Source organism: Lissotriton helveticus, chromosome 8, assembly GCF_964261635.1.
Source record: "Lissotriton helveticus chromosome 8, aLisHel1.1, whole genome shotgun sequence".
Taxonomy (NCBI): Eukaryota; Metazoa; Chordata; class Amphibia; order Caudata; family Salamandridae; genus Lissotriton; species Lissotriton helveticus.
Genome location: NC_136069.1, coordinates 377,483,920 through 377,506,505, shown reverse-complemented (window position 1 = coordinate 377,506,505; position 22,586 = coordinate 377,483,920). Strand labels below are relative to the sequence as shown.

Genomic DNA, 22,586 nt, shown 5'->3' with positions numbered 1-22,586 from the left:
ACAGACTGTTCTCTCAAGGATCTCTCTTGCCATGGCTTTTTAAAGTACTTCTGGAATGTTCCAGAAGCTAGGCAAGACCACTCAATTCTAGAGTGGCACACCATCGCTCTACCCTGTCCCAACAATCCTCCAGAGCATTATGGAACATTTCAAAATGGCGACTGTAAGTGGTCTGCAGAAAGACCTTCTCTAAGAGACTAAGCCCTGCCTCAGCTTCCTGGTCCATTCCCTTAGAACCTCAGTGGAGAGAGCCCCTCGTGTTTATTGGCTCCAGAAGTCTGGCTCCCTTCTTTGGTTTTTGTGAGGGTATGAATTCCCAGGCCAGGTTTAGTTTAAAAAATGAAATATCTCTTGTAGATTCAGTCCCTATCCCAGGCCCAAGGTCTGGTAAATGGCCTTATTGTGTGGGTAGGCCTTTGATTCTCCAGCTGCCAATAGAGTAATTAACTTTGTTCAGCAGGGAGAACAAAGGCCTGGAATCTAATCAGAAGTTGAGTCAGAGAAATATGATAAATCCTCAAGTGCAAGAAGGAGTGAGATTTGACAAAAATGACATTGACTCTGCTGTTAAGGTCCATTTTTTCCATATGATCAATGTGTCACACTGGTGTCTAGGTCTAACTATGGCAGAGCTGTACTTTGGTGGAAATGTTCTCATAATATGCAATTGCCATCTGTGAGCCTCACTACCTCAGTCTCACTCACTGTAAATCGTGCTAAAATAGATTGAGAGTGTTAACGGCCTTGGAACATTTTTAAAGATAAGGTGTGTTGCCGCACAGCTACGTTAGAAGGAACCGGTCTGGTTCCACATGAAAACGTGTGCGGACTGAGGGTGTGTGACTACCATCTAAGTCAGTCTGGTACATGTGCACAGACAGCCTGTCACAAAAGGGACCCTTCAGAGATTTATGCTGGCTTAGTGTAGGCCTGGGTGAAATTTAAATTATGCCTGCATAATATGTGTAATTTCAAGAATTTCACGTTAAGCTTGTTATGCGACATTCTCGCAAGTATGCCATCACACCACTTTTTGTAATTACACGCACTACTTTTTTTAGCGAACGCACGGGATCAAAACAACGTGAGCTGCTGTTGCTAGCTGTGCTTTACTTATATGCGTCCTTATATGAAAAATTGACATAAGGCTGTATTTTTATTTATTTTATTTATTTCTTTATTTCGGCCAATTTTGGCCATAAAAGACACATATACACATTTAAAAAGTAATAGATCATAACAACATACATACAATAACATTTCAAGTCAGTAAATTTAAAATGTATCAAGTCAGTAAATTTTAAGATATATTACAAAAATAAATTTTACCACCTCAGTTTAAGACATATTTCATTTTGGCTACAAACTTTTATAAACATATGCAGAAGTCCTACTCAGAGTACCTGACCATGTTTCCTGCGAGTAATGTATACAGAGTAGAGGAACCTGCTTATGCTAAATACAATGAACTGGGTTGTATTGCTTTTTATGATCCTATAAGCTATAGAACAGGATCTGGTTCCTAGAAGGGTGCACATGGGTTTTAACCATTTCTTTCGAGCCTTCATGTAGGCACTACATATAAACAACATATGAACCTCATTCTCCATACAGGGGTTTAAACACATGGGGCAACACCCGCTTTGGACATTCAAATCTCCCAGTCTTTTCTGTGACCATCGTTCTGTATTATAGTTCAGCATAAGAATTCCATATCTGAACTTCAGAAAAAGGGATTTTGCAATAGGTGGCTCTATTTCATCCAAAAATGATTCGAAGCGAAATTCATCCTTAAAGGATAGAAAATCTTGAATTGCGGACCCAACTCTACTTCCATGTACGAGCTTGTCGCTCATGTGAGACCAAAAGGCCCGCTTAACTATTAATTTAGAAGAGGCCGGTAAATTATCAGGAGTCTCCCACATTGAGTACAGGCCCAAGAGCGTAAACCATTTTTTGATATGTACAAGCCACTGGATGGAATTAAAAGAATCAAGGTTCATTAGTTCCTGTAGACCATTTCTGTACTCTACCAATTCTGGAGTGGTCCATAACCTAACCCAAAACATTAATGGTCTTAAAATAGCGTAATAATCTGTACGTTTAAAGTTCAAGTCAAGCTGGAGGGGTATTAAAGGTGTACTATTTGGGACCCTTACAATGGCTCGCATGAATTTGTTATCCAAGCCCTGGAAGCTCTCTCTAGCCCAAGGTCCCCATATCTCGGCTCCATACAACACAGCAGATTGGATTTTAAATTTAAAAAGTTCCAAAACAGGTGTTACACTCTTGCTTGTGCTAGCGTTCAGTCTGCATATGATTGGCTTTAAGGCTGTATTTCAAAATAAATTATTGATCAAAATGATGGATTTGCATTTCACATAATTACGCGTAATTTCCTGTAATTTTGCTGAAATTCAACGCATTTACACAAAAGCAACTATGTGAATTTCACACACCCTACTTCTGACTCAAGAGTGACATCTAGTAATTACTTGAGGTACTGTAGCTATGCAAAAGTCAGACCTGTTGACTTGTTTAATGCTTATTTTCTTTTTTATGGAGCACTCGTTGGGAATGCATGTTTTTCTCTTCCTTTATTTTTATCGTTTTTTTTAGCATTTGTTTTACCAGTGTAACATGGCCTTTCAGCATGTTAAATCAGTAAATTAAAAATGCCCACCTGTGTTTTGATGCATGCACACGTGTCACAATGAATGTGTATGTGCATGCTTCATTATGCTTATGTGCCTCAAAAAGCATGCATGAGCATCAGCAATTATCTTAAGTGGTTTCAATTTATTAAAAAACCCAATCCAAGATTGCCAGCACATGCATCTTGATGCATGTAGTTGGAAAGCAAGCTTGGCAAAGCGAAAACCTCCTTCTTGCTTTCTTTCTTTGCAATGGTTTGTCTGTCTTTCTTTTATTACTTCTTTCCCAATTTTGTGTTTTTTCCTCTCTTGCTCACCTACCAAAATATGTTTTAGACAGTTCAAATTAGACTGGCAAAATGTGCCAGAACTAGCAGGATTAGGAACACATTAAACCACCCACTAGGACTTCCCACTCATCCACCTCACACGTGATTGGACAACAATCATAAATCCCCATCACTCAGGGTACAGGGGACAAAACTGCGGCTCTCCCTGTTTCAGGGTCAAAGGGCAGAACAAAAACACATGCGCAGTAAGGCATTTACCAAAACAAAACTCTTCAGAACTGTTTGGCAGAAGCCTGGCCAAGGGCAATGTCTGATGAGTGCCAGATAGTGGATTCCCCTCTCTTGAATCTCTTTTGTTCTGCTTACATCCTCCTGCGGACCGGTACACTTTAACGGTGCTGCCGTACAACGTAGGGTGTTGTGTAAAACTTCTAAATAATTGAATACCAGTGACCAGCAGCCGAGGCCATTACAGTACTCCATCTATGTTGGCGATAAGGTCATATACGTAGCCATCCCCCACCATCGATTTTTCGATTTACATGCGGCATATTAGAAAACAAATTTGAAGGAATGTGGGAATATTTGAATCTCTTGGGCTGGTTGTTTTAATTAATTTGTGAAAAATGTCCTACGTTATGTTTTCTGCAGCCTGCTGATGCATACACATTTTCAGATGTGTCCTTCTGCCCGTTTGCAGGATGGCAGAATGTTTGCTGGCACTTTATATTTTCTTTAAACTTTTTTGCGGTTTTAGGTCTATGAGCACCAAGATAGCAGCAAGTCCTTAAAGCTGGGAGACTTCGGGCTGGCGACAATAGTGGATGGACCTCTTTACACCGTCTGTGGGACCCCGACATATGTTGCCCCTGAAATCATCGCTGAAACTGGGTAATGCATTTTCATTCTCCTTGCTCTTGAAATCAATTTCCCACTTACTGCTAAAAATCTAACATAAACAAATAACTATTAATAACCTAGTGGTACTCATTTGCTGTAACGATATTAACAAATCGAGGTGCAGATTCAGTAACTTTTCATGCATGCAGCATCAAAGGTTGCTGTGCTGCGTTGCGTGCAAGAGAGATCAGAACTAGTGCCATATCTACTAAGACATGATGCTGTTTTACTAATATATGGTATCTGGATACCCTATCAAGTGATTAACAGTGCTTTATAAATCCTGATTGAATGATTTCCTCTCTCCCTGCGCAGGCACAATTTAGGCTACCAAGGCACACATACTTGCAAAGTAGTGCAAGGGTGTGTGCGTACTATCAAGCATAGGTTTTGTGCTGAAAGGAACCTTTTCCAATACAAAAATTATCCTTTCATACTTTTCCCGCTTTGCATGTGTGATGTTTAATGCAGCACAATGGAAAGCAGGAAAAATGTAAAGAGTTGTACAGCTTGCCCCATGGTCGGGCTCGATGGTCGCATCTGCCTCGAGGGGGCATAATTTGTTGTTGCAATTCCTTGACTCCCAATTGATAGTAGATGGGGATTTGTGTCAACACGTAACACCCACGTATCACCCATTCTACTTCCCTTGAATTCAAAGTAGCACAAAGTTTGGACTGCTATAGGTAATTTTACAACACAGATCATGATTTATGTTGGATCATGATTTGTGTCAGAAAGTAACTTCCAACACAAACATAAGTGCTGGATATGTATAAGGTTTGTGAAGTAAACCCAAAACACAAAGTGTTAGTAAATATGGGCCTGTATGGTCATGTGCAATAAAAGTGTACTCATCAAAGGTCTATTGCAATTTGATAACTGAAAATAGCCCCTTTCCTTATTATTCTTTCTGTTGTACAGTATTGTTCTCTCTATTTCTCACATATAATGACTTTACTTCTCATTGTAAGCATGCCTGCATGCCTACCTTCTTTGCCTTAGAAGCCTGTGTCTAGTGATTCACGCAGCGTTCCCCTGCCTTTGTGCTTTATAAATACCATAAATAAATAGACGTAATTTAGGAGTCACAGTTCTTACCTCTGGCTTGCTTCTGCGACCCCGGGCACTGCACTTGCGAATCCTGGACCCAGGAACAGAGTAAGCAGGACATTTTCGTAGGAAAATAAAAGCAACTTTGGAATTCCAGCAGCAGTTGCTGCACACTTTTCTTGCTAAGGAAAGTTGAAACTCGCTACTGTTTCAACGTGTTCCATCAGCTAAAGGACTTGCTAAAGTGTTGCTTAGCAACACACTCTTAAAGGCCTCCTAGGCGCAAAAGCTCCACTGGGCAGGATTATATTTTATCTGCAGGCTCTGGACTGAACTGGGCAGCACTTAAAGACGTTATCAAAAGGTTATCAATACTCTTGTCAGTACTCTGTGCTGGTCAGCCTGTGCTGCTGCACACCAGCTATTCATTTGGACTTGTGTACAGTGCTGTCAATAGCCTTGCAAAAAGTCACGGATGGCTAGGTTTTGAGATTGCTAATATTTGACATGTTCATGTTTTCAATGTGTTTAGGTGTGTCATGTAATTGCCTTGTGTGTGACACTAAGAGTAAAACTAAGCAGTGATACATTGGTAATAGTTTTATGCAATTTGAAACAGCATGTTGCTTTCTAGGTCATGTGGTTTTTCTTTTTACATGAGTTGTAGGTTTAGAAACCTTGAGCTTCTTGAAAGTGTATCCCATTCAGTATACATAACATATTGTTACTAATCTGTAAGGCCAAGCAGTAACAGTGGTGATTCCCATTGGAGTATGGGCATTGTTGCATTATCATCTTCTTACAAGCAGATGTAATAATGTGCATGATTGCACCACTTACAAATAATAGCATTTGGTGAAGTTTCTGTGGGAGTAAGACGAAACAGAGTAAGAGGTCAGATGTACATAGCATTTTGCAGTTGCCAAGCTTGCAATTTACAAATTCACATACCGCCTGATTCATCAAGCTAAATTGCACTCGCAAAGGTGCGAGTGCAATTTTTGCATTTGGGATTCATCATCCCAAATGCTAAATTCGCTATTTCAGAATTCGCACATTTGCGAAGAATTGAATTTAAGGAATCTCTATTTGAGATTCCTTAAATGCAATTCATGAAGCATTTTAAAATTGCGAAAATGCAATTTTGGGCCGCTATTTACCGAGAGGTCAGACCTCTCGGTAAATAGCAAAAACTTAGAAAAATGCTTTTAAAAGCATTTTTCTAAGTTGCATGTTGCACACACACATGTCCTTTGGACATGTGTGTGCGCAGCACCTGTTTCCATTTGCATTTAAGGGGTGCTACAGGGTGTCCTTTGGACACCCCTGGCACCCTTTAAATCGCTATCTTATTTGCGATTAGCTAATTGCTAATCGCAAATAAGGAATACTCCCCATTCATTCCTATGGGCCTTTTGGCCCATAGGAATGAATGGGGAGTTATTCCTTATTTGCGATTAGCAATTTGCTACTCGCAAATAAGGAATGTGTAGGAATCGCTATTTATTTAGCAATTCCTACATGAATACCGTTTTGCGAGTCCTTAATAGCGATTCGCTATGAATCGCTATTAGGGGCTCGCAAAACGGCCCGTTGATGAATAAGGCTGTTAGTTTGCAACTGCAAAATGGCCTTTTTGTTTTGTAGAAAACCCATTTTGCGATTCAGTAAGTGGTTAGAAACGCATAATAAATCGTTTTTTGGAAGGGGCGTGTTTAAAGTGCCTCTTCAAAATTGTAACTCGCAAAGCAATGTGGCCATGTTTTGTGACCCAAATCTGGAGACAAAACATTGAAAAGATACCAATGCCCGAGTTGGGGTGGTGACACATTTGCAAAAGGTAACGGATCCCTTTGGGATGTTAAAAAAAGTTAGTGGACCAATGACTGTGGTGCAAGAGACCATTCCCTACGTTCAAACTTTTCAAAAAAGATTATTTATTTTTGTTAACGTAATCCTGTTTCCTTCACATAAAACAGACTGTATTTAAGAAAAATATTTAAAAAGTGAGAACTGTCATGGTGGCCCCACCAGGCCATTATCCCAGTAATAGACACCAATTGCAGTTCATAACTTTAAAGTGCTTTAGAGAGCTATTAACGTTGTCTAATTCTTAGTGCACCATATATGTTGATATAACCAGTTAGCAGACCAGGCTGCAGGCATTGATATGATTAATAATTTATAAGTGGTGTAAAAGGAGCAATTTCCCTGGGACCAGTACTTCTGTCCTGTCGGAGATGTGCTTCAGAGAGTTGGTTTGCAACCAGTCTGCTATCATTATCATGAAGTTGGTTCTGGGGGTTGTTGTCTTTTCCATGAGTGAGAGGATGAGTTCAGTGTCAATGGCAAGGAGATGACGGTGATGTCTTGTGATCAGATGATGTTGGTGAGCGGTGTCATGTGTTTGTTGTTGAAAAGGGTGGGGCTGAGGAATGATCCATGTGGGACTCCACATATCAGTTTCTTGGTCTCTGAAGGTGGCAGCTTGACTCTTTGGGTTCTTCCTGTGAGAAAGGAACAGATCCATTTGAGAGTGGATCCTTGTGTGCCAATCCAGTGGAGTCTTTTGATGAGGGTGTTGTGGGAGACAGTGTTGAAGGTTGCAGAGAGGTTGAGCAGGATGAAGGCCGCTGTTTCTCCATATTCCAGGATGATTTGAATGTCATTGGTGGCCATGATGAGTGCTATTTCAGTGCTGTGTTTTTTTCTGAATCATTGATTGAGTGCTGTCTAGAAGATGGTGAAGTTCGTGGTGGGTTGTGGCTATTTGTTGGTAGTCAATAGGAAGTCCTGCTGCCAACACAACACCTTTGTTACTTTGCAGGGCCTTAATGTATGATGATCTGGCAGTGCCATTTGCCAACTCACTCCACTGGGCAGATTTCTCAGAAAGCGGACAATCTCCTTGGTAAAAACACACCGGCAAGCGTCCCGTTTCGCGCCCAGCCATGGACTCCAGAGGACTTGTCCCGCTAATTTGCCCCTTGTTACATCCTGCCATACCTTCATACCTTTCTAACAGAAATTCGTAGTGGGTCACCTTGTGCTCCACCATTTAGGTCCCGTGCCTTAGACAGCAGGTTAGGCACGACATAGACAAATAACAGGAACTGGTGGATTTCACAACTAATTCGTACATAAATGTTCACCTGTTCTAAACACCTCATGCGCCAAATAATGGAATTATACACAATTAAAAGAAATTGCCCACATACTGTTCGCCATGTTTGGTCCATACACAAGTGTTAACTTCAGTATAAATCATAGATTGGTCTTAAACATTAATCTGTTCAAAACACCAATAATGCCATTATACACTATTTGTAGATTTGCCACACAGTGTTCACCACGTCTGGTTAAATAAAGCTAACTTGACAAATTCATATCCAAGATGGCCGCTCCGGTTAACTCACCAGCCTATGCACGCCACAGACTTCTAATAAAAAGCCAGAACCCAGAAGCAACCGGCATGGGGCCCGGAGCTATGGGTAGGATGAACGCTAGTCGTTTGCCACCCGATGTGAGTATCCTATCGACATCTGGGAATTCCAGTAAGCAAAAAACCTCTCGCCCATTCATGATCAATGCCTACTCTTTGCACAGCTCTAGAGCAACGACGTGCTCTGCCTCCCCCGTCAGCCTTAGGCTTCAGTACTAGGGGTCAGTGTTTGATCTATGCTTTTTCCATCCCAGGTATTGTATACAAAAACGACTCCTGAATTTCACTATCAACTACTGTACAGTACGTGCAAGTAGCAACTGTTAGCTATTGGGCATAGTCACGACCTGTGCATGTAGCAGTTTTCAGCAATAGCCCATAGTGACACTTGGCATAGTCACACCATTACCAGCACCTTTGTAAGCGACGCACATTAATTTGAGCGTGACCTCCGCATACCGGCATTTTTTAAAAATCTAGCAACCGCTCGGACGAAGTATGTATGTCCTCCAGCTGTTATGTATGTTTTTAACTCCCGGCTAATGTCACGCCACTATCGTAATTTTGTTGCACAGGTATACCTTACATACAATCTGTACCAGCACAGGCACATTTTCCTCCGCGTGCATGGTCCCCCTGCATGACCACAGAAATACTTGCAAGAACGTTCCTGCTCATAACATCAGGTTACGCTAGTTACCATTACGGGGTCAATTATTAATTGCATTCTGCCACAATCATGCTCGAACCGCCACTGGCACTAAGTTTGATGCATAACTCAAATGTCCTCCTCATCCCTGCATTTGATATTTCAAGAGCACTCTAATTAATCCCCTCTAGCTCTTCATACACTGGAACACAATGATCTTCAATACGTGAGCATAAAACGACAAAGTTGCATATGTATGTGCATGTCTCATTACAGTTTAATTCAAGCTGTTTTTATTATTGTCGTTTGAGCGCGATGACACACGCACTTGTTTTTTAATGTCTACTTGGTTATCCCCCAGTACTAGCCTACTTGGGTACCCCCTTACATGTCTGGCAATTAGTCAAAAATTATAGACCCAGAAGGTAGTGCACCAATCACATTTTAGTTTTTTTTCGGTCCTGATGAAGTGCCACTTGACCCGTTAGGGGCAAATGGGGCACAAAACATGTTGACCTACTACACTTTGGCAGCCCTTTAGGAACATCACATCTGCTTAGGGCACACACACCTTTTAATTAGCCATGAGCTACCTAAACATTAAAACCAGACCAGGGTAGGGCTGCTCATGACCTATTTTACTTCACTTACCCGTGCACTACCCATCCCTCACACCTGCACGCACCCAACGGCTTCTACAAAAGATCTCGGACAAAGAGCCCCGTTTATGGGAGCCCGTCGGGCATTGCAGCGCTGGCCCGAAGAGGAGCATGGCCCAATGATGAAGCATGACATCCTCCGGGGTGTGTGAGGGCATCACGAAGAACGACCCTTTCCCCACACGTCCAGTTAGGAACTGCACACCAATTTGATAAAAAGACAGATGATCAACTTTTCCATAGTTATTTCCCCTGACTGTCTCATCCCTTGGTGGTTGCTGAAAAGCACCACACTCAATGGGGATGGCCATTTTGAAACAACTATCACTTATTCATTGTCACAAGGAGGAGCTAAGATTGCATGGTTACTGTCCAATTAGAGTTAAGCATCAGACTAAATGCACAGAATCATGTAATTACTAGGACATGATGTGAGGCTTGAGTCCAAGCAGCCATGATGTATCATTATTCTGTAATGAAGCATGGCACCGCCGCTAGGCAGGAAGAGAGAAGTACATGTAAGAAACTCAGATTTGTTTACACAGCTGGAACTGCATAATACTTTTCAGTCCTTGTGATAATGTGGGCATATTAGGTCAACCAAAGATGTATGGCATTTGGCAGGGTGGCTTTACACCTGTGTGTGTTTATGTTGCTCCTTCAGCGTCACAATAGCTGCCAAGTTTACACTGTGATTGTGTGACATTTTCATGTTTCTACTGTACCTGTATGTGATGTTACAACATCTTACCTTTGACATTGAGTGACACTTTATCACAAAGGTGTTGAACGTATGAAAATGAGCATTGCATTCATGTGTGGCAGTAACTGGACAGCGGCGGCTCTAATTGGACAGCATAGCATGGGTCTTTGGCAAATGATGGCTGACCCTGAGTGTGTGCTGGCTACATCCCTAACATGGTAACAGCCCTGTTGGTATACATGTATTAAGTAGTATGTACTTGCACATCCTCTAAAAACGTATTTTTTTATTTTATTATTCCTGAACCTATTGTTTGATTTTTTACTTATTGTACTTTTTTTATTTTGGTGATGTCACTTCCTGTGAGGTCATGAGGAGCAAGGGTCATATGACATCCCTTCCTTTCATGCTGCCAGCAGTGAGGTTATTTTAAGTCACTTCCTGTGATGTAATCAGAGGTCAAAGGGCATGTGATGTCACTTCAGCTACCTCAGGCATTTTGGTGAATCGACGATCATGGGTCCACACTTGCTCTGCTGCAGCACCCACCCAGAACCCTTTAATTGGGCCCATTACTTGGTTTAATTATGGTCCATATAGTTTTGCACAGACCCATTTATACCACCTATCTTTCAGTAGTTTCATCTTGTGTTTTACATCAGTGAAAATGTAAACACAACCTCATATGGATTTTAATAGTGCCTGATGTAAAGGCTGATCCTAAGACCTGACACAATGATGCTGCTGTATGACCCAAGTAATTGGTTGTGCATCGTTATAGGCTGCATATTGTTTAAATAAAGTGCAAAGGCATTGAAACATTTCGCCTCTATAAACATTAGACATTCCCAGCTAGTTGTACTGACTCTGCCCTCAAGCTCCTCCTCTGCACAACAATCTCCCCCCCCCTGTTGAGCAAAAGATTAAAATGGGGACCGGATGAATGTTAACACCAAGATCAGAACCCCTTGCCTGACCGCTAGATGGCTGCCACTGTAGTCCCTTCCATGTTGTGCTCCTACTTTGAGATATTTAATTTGACATTGACCTTTCCCCCATCCGGACATTGAATCTGTGAACTTCCCCCCTACCGTGGAGACAGGGGCGTAGCTAGAGCTTGTGGCGCCCGGGGCTATCCCTCAGATTGCCGCCCCTTAGGGGGGAGGAGGAACGGGGGGGAGGATAGGGGGTGCTTGGGAAAAAGGACGGTGAGCACTTTTGAAAGATGTCAGAGAGACACGTAGTATTGCTGCTAATAGTTACCTCGATCATGCGAGTTACATGCACATACATGACACGGTCCAAGGCTACACAGTTAAATACACTGGTGACCGGCAGTACAAAGGAGAGCACACAGACTGCCACCCTGCAGGATTTCAGGAAGGGCCTAAAAACATGGTTATTCGATTAACGTCCCTCAGCAGAAGCATTGCCCCCACCCCACAGTGCCTAGATAACCTCACAGGTGATATGTAGCGCTATGCAAATCCTTTTTGTTTGATGAATTGACACCTGATTTCCACACATCGTTTGTGCGCTATATTAGTTTTATCTGTAAAAATGTATGTCTGTGCAAGTTAGAAATTACCAGCATTCACTGGGTTCTATACTTTATGGAATGTTCTCCGACACCCCACTATACAACAGACGGCAATGTCTACGTTTCTGCAGTTGCAGGGCAATGCCTGCAATGTTCAGCTCATGGTTTGTGCACGTGGAGGGGCGCAGCTGGCACTGGAAGTACAGCTAACAACAGCAGGCCGGACATAAAGGAAGCATAGCTGCCAAGGTTTCAGATTGCTAAGTGTGACATTTTGATAATGTCAGCGTAACTATGAGTGACATTTCAACAACTATGAGTGACACTTTCTTCGCAACTAAAATCAAGCAATAAAAACAACGGAAACATAAATATCTGAAATTACACCCATTTGAGCAACGAGAAACTGTAAGAAGATTGTTAAACGACTGCAAAGCACTGGAAATGGAAGGGTACACGCGTACCTTAGAGGTCACAACCCCTCTGCAGACTGTAATTTATCTCAAAAAGACACACTGAGCAATTTGATAAAAATGAATTAGCAGATAACAGCAAGGTGTGTGGTGCCGACCGTTATTTATTCACAACCTGAGGCTGAACTTGTATTGCTAGTCTAAGCAATTAACACTGAGACACAATAGAGTAGGGGGGTGCATGAAAGCCTCAGGCAGGGCTTTAACCGCATGCGTGCGGGCGGAATTCCGCCCGTACGCTGAGTTTTAAAAAAACGCATGTTACGTGACGAGCTGGGCTCGTCATGAGCGTGCGAGGAGGCTACCTCATGACGAGCCCAGCTCGTCATCAGCGTCGAAGGGGTTAAGTGGACCGGGTCTCTCACAATCTTTTCTCCTTCTGTCCCTCCTGGATTCCTACATTTGCTTCGTACTTTTATTTACACCCCTTCTTTCCCTCTTCGACCCTCACCCCTCCCCTATTCCTCTTGCCTGGTTCCCTTATTTACACAGACCCCCTCTCCATGATAGGACAGCCTCCGCCCCTCTCGGCCCCTATCCCTTTTCTCTAACCCTTCCTCCCCTCTCTCCTTCTATTTTCCAGTTCCTTGCTTATTTCTCACCAAATCTTCCCCCTCTTGCCTCCTCTTCTGTTTCCCTCCCACTCACACGGTCATTCTTTTCTCACTTCTTTCCTAATTCTTTCCCTGTATCTCCACCCTACCCTTCCCTCTCTCACGTCCTCAGTCCTTCCCTTCTCGCCTCCTTCTCTCTTTCTTACTCTCGTTTTCTCACACTTCTGTCTGCAGTCATCATGTCCCCCGGACCAGGAAGACTCCCCTTGTCTCCTTTACACTCTCCTTTCCTTCCCTCTTCATTCCATTGCTCTCCCCTTACATTCTTTTCGTCATTTTCTTTTACCCCAATCAGCCCCTCCTGCTTTACTTTTCATTTTCTCCCCTACCCTTCATTTCCCAACTTCTTACATCACCAACCTTCCACTCACCACTGTCCCAAACCTGTGTCTTATTCCGATCTCCATTTCATGCTCTCCATGCCATTATGTTTCACCCTCTTCAATTATCTCACTCCCCCATCATCTTCCTTGTTGCTGCTGGTGCTTTCTTTCCCTCTTCCATGACTTATCATCTCTTGTGCCCCCTCTCTTCCTTCTGCTCGCAGCAGCCTCTCCCTGAAGGCCGCCTATTTCTTTACTTTCTTTTTCTATTTAGAGCCCTCTTTGGTACATCCCATCTTGCCAGTCACCAGTCTTCTGTTCTTTTTTATTTATTTATTTATTTATGCATTTTTATATAGCGCGGACTTTACCCGAAGGCGTCAGAGCGCTTCACGCTTCACATTAGGAACAGAGATGAAACATAATGAGAAACATTATAAAAGAACAGATTGCAAAAACATGCGTTACTTACACAAGGTAATAGTGACAATTGTGAGCAAACAAAATACATGAGGTAGTATTAAAAACTGTGATGAGGTAGTAAAGGTAGTATTAATTATTTTATCCCCCAAAGAGCGTGTGCCTCTGCAGACGGCACCGTTTTAAAAATCGTGTATTTCTGCAGCAGCATGGTGTTAATAGAAAGTCGGGTGGCTGGAACTTACTTCAAGTCAGTTTGCCACCCGCTTTCTTGGTCCAGGGCTGTCTGTGCTCAGAGTCTCGACTGTCCTGGTGTCCGCTGCTGGAACCACCGGTCACCGACTCCATGATGTGAGCTCAGCTCGCCTCGGCAATGAGACAGCACACGACGGCGGCATTGCAGCTGTGAGCAGGAGGCAGGTGCTTCAAGCTCCATAATAGAGGTGGCGCCCGCAGAGCCAGGCCGAGCCGCTTCCTGCTCCAAAAACCAACTTCCCCGCCTTTGGAAACAGGACGTGACGTGACGTCCGCCCACCGTGCCAGACTAATGGATGTGTCATTGCACTGCCTTAATGTCAGGATTTTATTTAATGCATTAAAGCGCGGACTTTACCCGAAGGTGTCAGAGCACTGTACAATAAAAAGGCCACCGCAACGGGGCACACCAGTGTCGCGCTGTTGCCACCCCCAAAACAGTGCCGCCTGGGGCGGTCCGCCCCCCTCGCCCCCCCCTAGCTACGCGGGTGCGTGGAGACCTAGTTTTCTGGCCGACGCCCGGTGGAGCTACCTGGTAGCTAAAAAGGAGATGGGCTGTGGACTTTCCCCTTCGGCCGTCACCTACCCAGCTGGACGTTGGGCAGAATTTTCCTGCATCTCTTTGTGATATGTTCCCTCCTACTCCTTTACCCTACCCCATTACCCCTCTACGCTCCATTTATTTTGCCCTCTTTGTTCTCTAAATGTTTTCCCATTGAGACCTAGCTATTTGGCCAATGCCCGGTGGAGCTACCTGATAGCTATAGAGGAGATGGGTTTTGGGACTTCCCCCTCGACCGTCAGCTACCCAGCCGGACTTTGGGCAGACTTTCCTTTGTCTCTCTTCCGTACCTCCCTCCTACCCCTTTACCCTTACCCCTTCCCATTTACACTTCACTCATCTCGTCTTCTATGCTCTTGTAATGTGTGTCTAGCAACTGATGTAAATCGTAACTGATGTAATTTTGTAATTTGTGGAACCTCATGTAAAGCGCTCTGATACCTCCGGTTCTAGCCAGCGCTATACAAAACCTTTGCCGTCACCTGTCCTTGTCCTAGTCCCCACCCTGTTTACCTGTGAATTTCCCACGTAATTTGAGAGCTAGCTATTTTGTCTGATGCCTGATGGAGCTACCTGGTTTAACTATAGGGGAGACAGGTCGGGGATTCCCTCCTTGGACGTCACCTACCCAGTCGGTCTTTAGCCAGACTTCCTTTCGCCTCTCCTGTCGTCTCTTACCACTTCCTCCCTCTATTTATATCTCTATTTCTTTCCTCTCTCAATGTATTGAGACTGAACTGTTTTGTCTGATGCCCGATGGAGCTACCTGGTTTAGCTATAGAGGAGATGGGCCGTGGATTCCCTCCTTGGTCGTCACCTACCCAGTCGGCCTTTAGACAGATTTCATTTTGTCTCTCCTTGTTGTCTCCTCCCCTGTCCTCCCTTTCTCACCTTCCCTGTTCCCTCCCCTCTTCGCTCCATTTATTTTGCCCTCCATGTTATTTAAATGTTTCCCATTGAGACCTAGCTATTTGGCCATAGCCCGGTGGAGCTACCTGATAGCTATAGAGGAGATGGGTTTTGGGACTTCCCCCACGACCGTCACCTACCCAGACGGTCTTTGGGCAGATTTTCCTTCGTCTTTCTGCCGTTTCTGCCTCCCATCCTGTTTTTCTGTGAACCTCTTCCCTCGACACTTGAGACCGAACTACTTAGTCTGACGCCTGATGGAGTTACCTGATTTAGCTATAGAGAAGATGGACCGTGGATTCCCTCCTTGGTCATCACCTACCCAGTCGATCTTTAGACAGACTTCCTCTCGTCTCTACTGTTGTCTCTTCCCTTATTCTCACGTTCTCACCTCACCTATCCCCCACTTCTTTTCTCTCTCCTCCCTCTCCTCTCCTAATGTATTGCTGATGGTTTAATGTAATGTGTAATTGTTGATCTTTTTCTGTCATACTGTTAAACCACATTGTTGCACTTCCTTTCATCCCTCCTGTCGTCTCCTACCGCATCCTCCCTCTATTTATGTTTGTCCTTCTCCCCTCTTTCAATGTATTGAGACTGAACTTTTTTGTCTGATGCCCGATGGAGCTACCTGGTTTAGCTTTAGGTGAGATGGGCCGTGGATTCCCTCCTTGGTCTTCACCTACCTAGTCGGTCTTTAGACAGACTTCTTTCCGTCTCTCCGTATTGTCTCTTCCCTTATCCTCCCTCTCTCACCTTCCCTGCCCCCTTCACTACTTGTCTCTCTCCTTTCTCTCCTCTCCTAATTGTATTGCCTAATTTTTGTGATTTATTGTGTTATTGTTGAACTTTTTCTGTTACATTGTTGTTTCTCATGTAAAGCGCTCTGATACCTCCGGGTCTAGCCAGCGCTATATAAAACTCTTTAAATAGAAAAGAGTGTTTTAGTGTAACACATAATTACTACCCATTTACATACTAAAACTTTAGTAAAGAAAATGAGGGAGAAATAAAAACCTTTCAACTGCACATCTCACAAATATCACACACGCTTAATAAGTAATTTTTAACAAAAGGACAATCATTTGGAAATAATACAATTTAGTGAGGTCCTGTGTCAATTTTTCAGGCTTTTGGCATCCCAAAAAGACAAACTGTGGAGGGTTGGAGCTTATAACAAATCGTACATAACAAGGTTCACTCACCAGGCATACATCTTTTGTGACCCAAATATATCCTTGGTGAAAATCGATGTAGGCTGGGGGAAGAACGACTCTATTTTGTGTGCTTGGTTTCCATTACCAGATGGTTTTTGCCTTTCAAAACCTGCATCATTTCCAGATTATTAATTGTGATATAACTTTATATACAGGCTCCCTAAAATATTGTGTGGGAAAGTGCAATTTTTCAAATCTGCCACTCACCCGCCCCCCTACTCTAGCTTTTGTGATGAGTCCTGCATATCATTTCCCATATTTACTTGGAGAAAAAGTATATTTTGAACAAGTTGGATAATATTTAAAGTTGCTATAGGAGGTTGATGTCTGGTCCATCATGTGAAAGTGTATTGAACTAGAGTATATCTTGATATGGTATAATTCAAAAACCATGTAACTGAATGGTCACATTTAGTTTCATATGGTTTATTTTGCCCATGCTGTGTAATGTAGTAGTGATCTCATATTAGATTATGCATTTCATTAGCAGTTGCACAGGCCCAACACCCTCAGCCTTACCTGCGACCTGTCCTCTGATCTTGCCGGACCTGACTCCAGCGCTTCAAGGCACTCCATGTGCCTCTCTCTCTCTTGTGTGCTCTCTCTCTCTCTCCCTCACTTTGATCTCTCTCTATCTCTCTCTCTCTCTGTCACTTTTATACTACTCCTCTCACTCTTTTTGCCTTTTCTCTCACTTTTTACAACTTTGTGTAGCTTTCACTCACTCCTTGTGCCTTTTCTCTTGCTCTTTTTGCCTATTCCCTTGCTCTTTCTGCTACTTTGTTGTGCTTTTAACTCACTCTTTGCCATCTTTCCATCTCTTTCTATGCCCCTTTCCTTCCCTCTTTGCACCCCTTCCTCCTCCACACGCTCTTTACCTGTTCTCGCAACCCCTCTCCTTTCCTGCCATCATGCTCCTCCTCAGCCCTGCCCACCTCCTGTGTGCTCTGCCCTTTTCCCGGACCTACCTTATGGCAACTGCATCACAGACATACAGCGGACATGTGTATTATGAGAGCTGCTGGCACACTAATGGCTAGCCCATATGTGCCTGTCTGTGTCTCGACCACGCCCAGCACCAGAAACCCTGGTCTCACCTCCATGCTGAACACTTCCATCAGTACAGCTATCTTTCTGGAACCATGGAAACATGCAGCCATCAACATCCTCCTAAAGGAACCCTCAGGCCGACCTTACCAAACTCACCAATTACTGAACAATATCTCTCTTTTCCTACCCAGCCAAAGTCTTAGAAAAAGCAATTAACAAGCACTTCTCCAACCACCTCACCAAACACCAGCTTTTCAACACCACACAATCAGGATTTAGAACCAACCACATCACGGAAACCACCCTCCTAGCAGCAACGGATGACATCGGGAGGATCCTCGACAAGGGAGGAAAACTTCTAGAACTACCATCAGCTTTCAACACCTCTCCCATCCTCGTCTGACAACTCCACGAAGCAAGTATCCAGGGACATGCCCTTAAATGGATCTGCTCCTTCCTCACTGGAAGAACCCAAACCGTCAGTGTGTCTCTCTACTTCTCTGAAGCAAGAGATCTAATTTGCGAAGTCCCACAGGACTCCTTGCTCAGCTCGATGCTCCTTAAAATCTACATAACTTCTCAGGCCAATGTCATACGAGCCCACAACATAAACATCCTCACTTATGCCAATGACACACAACTGATACTGTTCCTCTCAGACAAAACACCTAACGCCAGGAACACGTTCACCACATGCATGAAGTAGCCACCTGAATGAAATCCAATTGCCTCAAACTGAACTCGGACAAGACTGAAATGGTGATCTTCAGGAAAGAGCCCTTGACATGGTACTTCACCTGGTGGCTCACGCTACCTTGGACCCACCCACCACGCCTATCTCAGAATCATCTTAGACAACAAACTGGACATGGCAGCCAAAGTCAATGCAGTGGTCACATCCTGCTTCAACATCCTAAGTATGCTGAAGACAATCTTCAAGTGACAACCAGAGGAACACCAGGAAAATGATCACTTCATACCTCATCACCAGCAGACTAGACTATGGGAGCACCCTATATCCAGCTCTCAATAAAACTCCAGACCTCCAAAACACAGAAGCCAGACTAGTCCTCTACCTCCCACGCTGAGCCCACATCACACCACACCTTAATGAACTCCACTGGCTCCCGATACAAAAGCGCGCACAGTTCCATCTCCTCACCCACATCTACAAAGCACTCCACAACACAGGCCTCGCTTGCCTCAACAGCAGCATTTACTTCTACCAACCTCTCAGACACCTCCGCTCTGCCATTAACACACCATCCACACGTAGAGCAGAGGGACGCACTCATTGGGCCTGGCTCCTAAAAACTGGATTGACCTCCTGCAACCACGGCCAGACTGTGAACCGAAACCGGCCCTGGTAGAACAGCTCGGCAAGCCACCGGGGTAGGGGGCAGCAGAGCTGTTTGCCAGTGTCGGTGTTGTTCGCTTTTGTTATAGGGGCTGATATTGCAGCTATGCTGCAAAACCTGCCCTCGGTTAAAAAAACAGCCCCAGGGGTCCAAAACCGGCCCCCACCCTGGTAGCCCACCGAGGAAACGCCCGGTGCCCTCTATGGCTAGACTGGCCCTGCCTGCAACAGATCAGAGCCTCCTCCACTCTCCTTGACTTTCACAAGAAGCTAAAGCCCTGGGTTTTTCAAGTAAACCCTAGAGGGCTGGCTTAACACACCTCCTATTAAGCACCTGTATACCCTCAAGAGTGATTAGCTTGCTATAAAAACACTGTTAACATAACATAAAATATAATATAACATTCTTTATAGAGTTTATGCCATGTTTTAGCACTTAAAAACTTCCCAATGTACCAGCTTTAACCAACAGTATGTGGTTTATTTACAGGTATGGCCTGAAAGTGGACATCTGGGCAGCCGGTGTTATCACATACATCCTGCTCTGTGGCTTTCCTCCATTCCGTGGGTATGTAGAATGACAACGTCTTACAGGGCAATGTGCATCTTGATTGTCTTGTTTCTCTTTCAGTTGTCATTTCCTGTCGAGCTTTGCTAATGTTACTCTATGAAAGTATGACATTCTCCTTAACTCTGTTATTTGATTGGTCTTTACAATATTCCGCAATGATGCTGCCCTTTGTGTCACTGTGCTGCATGTCTTCAACTGCAAGGAGCACGTGGGCCAAAAAGGCTCTCTACTGTCTGTTATGCACAGACTCGATATAGTGCGCTGGCAATGTTAACGGAAACCATGACACAAGAAGGGTTGAAACAGTATTCAACCAAAATATTGTGATTTAAATATTGTCCTACAAAAACAATATTGCAGCCCTCATATCGACAACCATAATATTGCAAAGGTAAGTAAACAAAGCTGAGTATGGATGTACTGTTTTTAATTCCACGTATATGTATCATGACACACACACAAACATATATACACATATACACATATATCACTGAAAAGAACAAAAGTTAAAGTGAGTTATAGGCAGGTGAAAATGGCAGTTGCAGCATACTATATTAAACAAACAAAACCACTGATTTTCAGCATTTATAGTTATCTTAAGTAAACATAACTCATACCCTAAAGTAACTATAACTTGCGCCTTTCTTTTTTACTTTTTGTTGTGACGGAGTACGGAGTCTCGGAGTCCCAATAACACATATTATTTCGAGCAACTGTTCTAATAAAAACATTCACAGAGTTCAGAAACATTGACTTGAGAAAAACCATTTTTACTGCCATACAGATTGCTTGTATCAATTACTTTATACAGGGAAACAACACTTTAGACAGGGAAACAACTGCCTTACTTGTGATTTTACAATACAGCAGAAATTTTACCTGTTCCAGCCTGGTTTCGACTAAACCCCTACACATAAAAAAATTATTGTTATAATCCAGATTAGCAGAAATACAAAATATAATATTATATTTATTGCAATTGTTGGGGTAGAACAGGGCATTTGACTCAATCATGGTGTGGAATTAAGAATAGTAACTCTATACTTGAATACATATACTTCCTAATATTGTGGTAGCTGATAATCTGGCTATATTTTTGTAGGACGATATTTTCCTGCATGACATTCTGACATAAAGTTGGTAGACACAGCCTGTTGCGGAAGACAAACAAGTTAAAGACGGCATCAGAAGGTACATTACAGTCATTGCAGTTTCATTTAAAAACGTCTTGGTTAAGAGACAGTTTTGCTGAATATGGGTTGGACGGGATAGACTGATTGATTGGTGCCTTCCGTTGCCTTCATGTTTTGTGAATTTGTTTTTGCAGAAGTGGAGATGACCAAGAGGTGCTTTTTGATCAGATTCTGATGGGCCAGATGGATTTCCCGTCGCCTTACTGGGATAATGTTTCTGACACTGCAAAGGTATTGCCTAGAATTAAAATTCAATGGACGTCTTGTTTCTCCCAAATTTTTGAAGATGAGTGAGCGAAATGCAGATAAATTTGGAAATGTAACAGAATTTATAGAGTCTTCCTTCTTCTACATTTAAACAGATACTCCTGATTGATCCAGCAGTATTTTGAGGACGACCAGACTTCACCATAATTGCATTAACTAGATCACAGTTAGAGTAGAATTATGCTTCAACATTCCAAGCGAATATAAATCCCCATCTATCTTTCTCTTGAGTGGGAATGTGCGATTGACAAAGTATTAATGTTACTGGAGCCACCTATGATAGCTTTTAACTGAGTGAAGGCAATACATAGTTCCTAGTGTATATTCATAATGTGACCTGTAGTTATGGTGACCACCTCTCAATTAAATCTCCCCAGTTAATGCCTTTTTTCCTAATGTAATTTAGTGTCTATTATTAATGGCATTTACATTCCGAGAACAGGGGGATAAAATAACATTAAAGAACAAACAGCATAACGGACAAAGCAGATCTTACAAAGCAGACATTGCGCAACCAATGCTAGTTCCCTTAGTATACAAAATACAGAACAACATCCTCAGCTTGAAGTGTCTTCTATTGTAGAATCATGTTATTTTGTTGTTGCATTGCTCAGAATACTTCTGAATCAGTGTCTTGCTAGTGATTAGCCTGCTCCTACGTAAAGTACTATCAGAAGAACGGTGGTAATTATTAGGAATGTATAATAAACAGTTCAAAAACAAGCTTACTGGCAGAATACAATTGTACTGTTCAAGGATGCAATAGGAAAAAAATGTATAGTTAACATTAGCTGTGTTGTACATTATTCGTATTTTCTAAAATACCTATAACTATAACTAATGACCACATAGAAAAATTATCAAATGAAGCCAATCCCTTGTATCAATCAAAGGAATCGGCTAGCTGGTTTGTTTGTATGTGTCACATACAAACAAACCAGCTACCCGTTTGTTGATTGTTATAGTTTTGGAAACATGTACATTTCTTTTGTGTGCTGTCTGTATAAATGTAATGCACTTTATTGGTATTATTTCTTCCATTGTTCACGTGGGACACAATGCACATCACACACTTGTATTTAAGATAATACAAATAATTTTTAACATAAATAATGTATGACTACATTTTTTCCCTCCCCCATTTCAACTCTCTGAAAACCATGGCCTGGGGACTGAGAAATCATTTTTCCCTCCCCAAACTTTTAAATGTCTCCTTGATATGCGCAATTGAAGGAATCTTAGATGCATGGACAAGTAATAAACAGTTCTTAAGAATCACCCTGTTCAAGTGAGATTCAGTCCTCCTCCAAACCTTAATGCCCAGCAACCACATTAAAAACATGTTTTCAAACGTCTGCAAATGTTCGGTCCTCATGTATTCCCAGAAATCACTGCTGTATGTGACCTTAGAAATAAACTTTTATGGTAAATCTTTGTAAAAGCTTGGGGTGGTCTACTCCTTAGTCTATGGGCAAAACTAGATAC

General features: G+C 42.8%; 1 protein-coding gene across 4 annotated transcripts in view; it reads left to right on the top strand.

Annotated features, from left to right (window-relative positions):
* Positions 1 to 22,586, top strand: part of DCLK1 (doublecortin like kinase 1) — a 1,138,541-nt gene that overhangs the window by 1,016,565 nt on the left and 99,390 nt on the right. For all 4 annotated transcript variants that reach the window (XM_078657178.1, XM_078657179.1, XM_078657181.1 and 1 more), the window contains 3 exons: positions 3,702 to 3,835; positions 19,561 to 19,638; positions 20,969 to 21,065. In XM_078657178.1, coding sequence (XP_078513304.1) covers positions 3,702 to 3,835; positions 19,561 to 19,638; positions 20,969 to 21,065 — 309 coding nt within the window. The remainder of the gene's footprint in view (positions 1 to 3,701; positions 3,836 to 19,560; positions 19,639 to 20,968; positions 21,066 to 22,586) is intronic.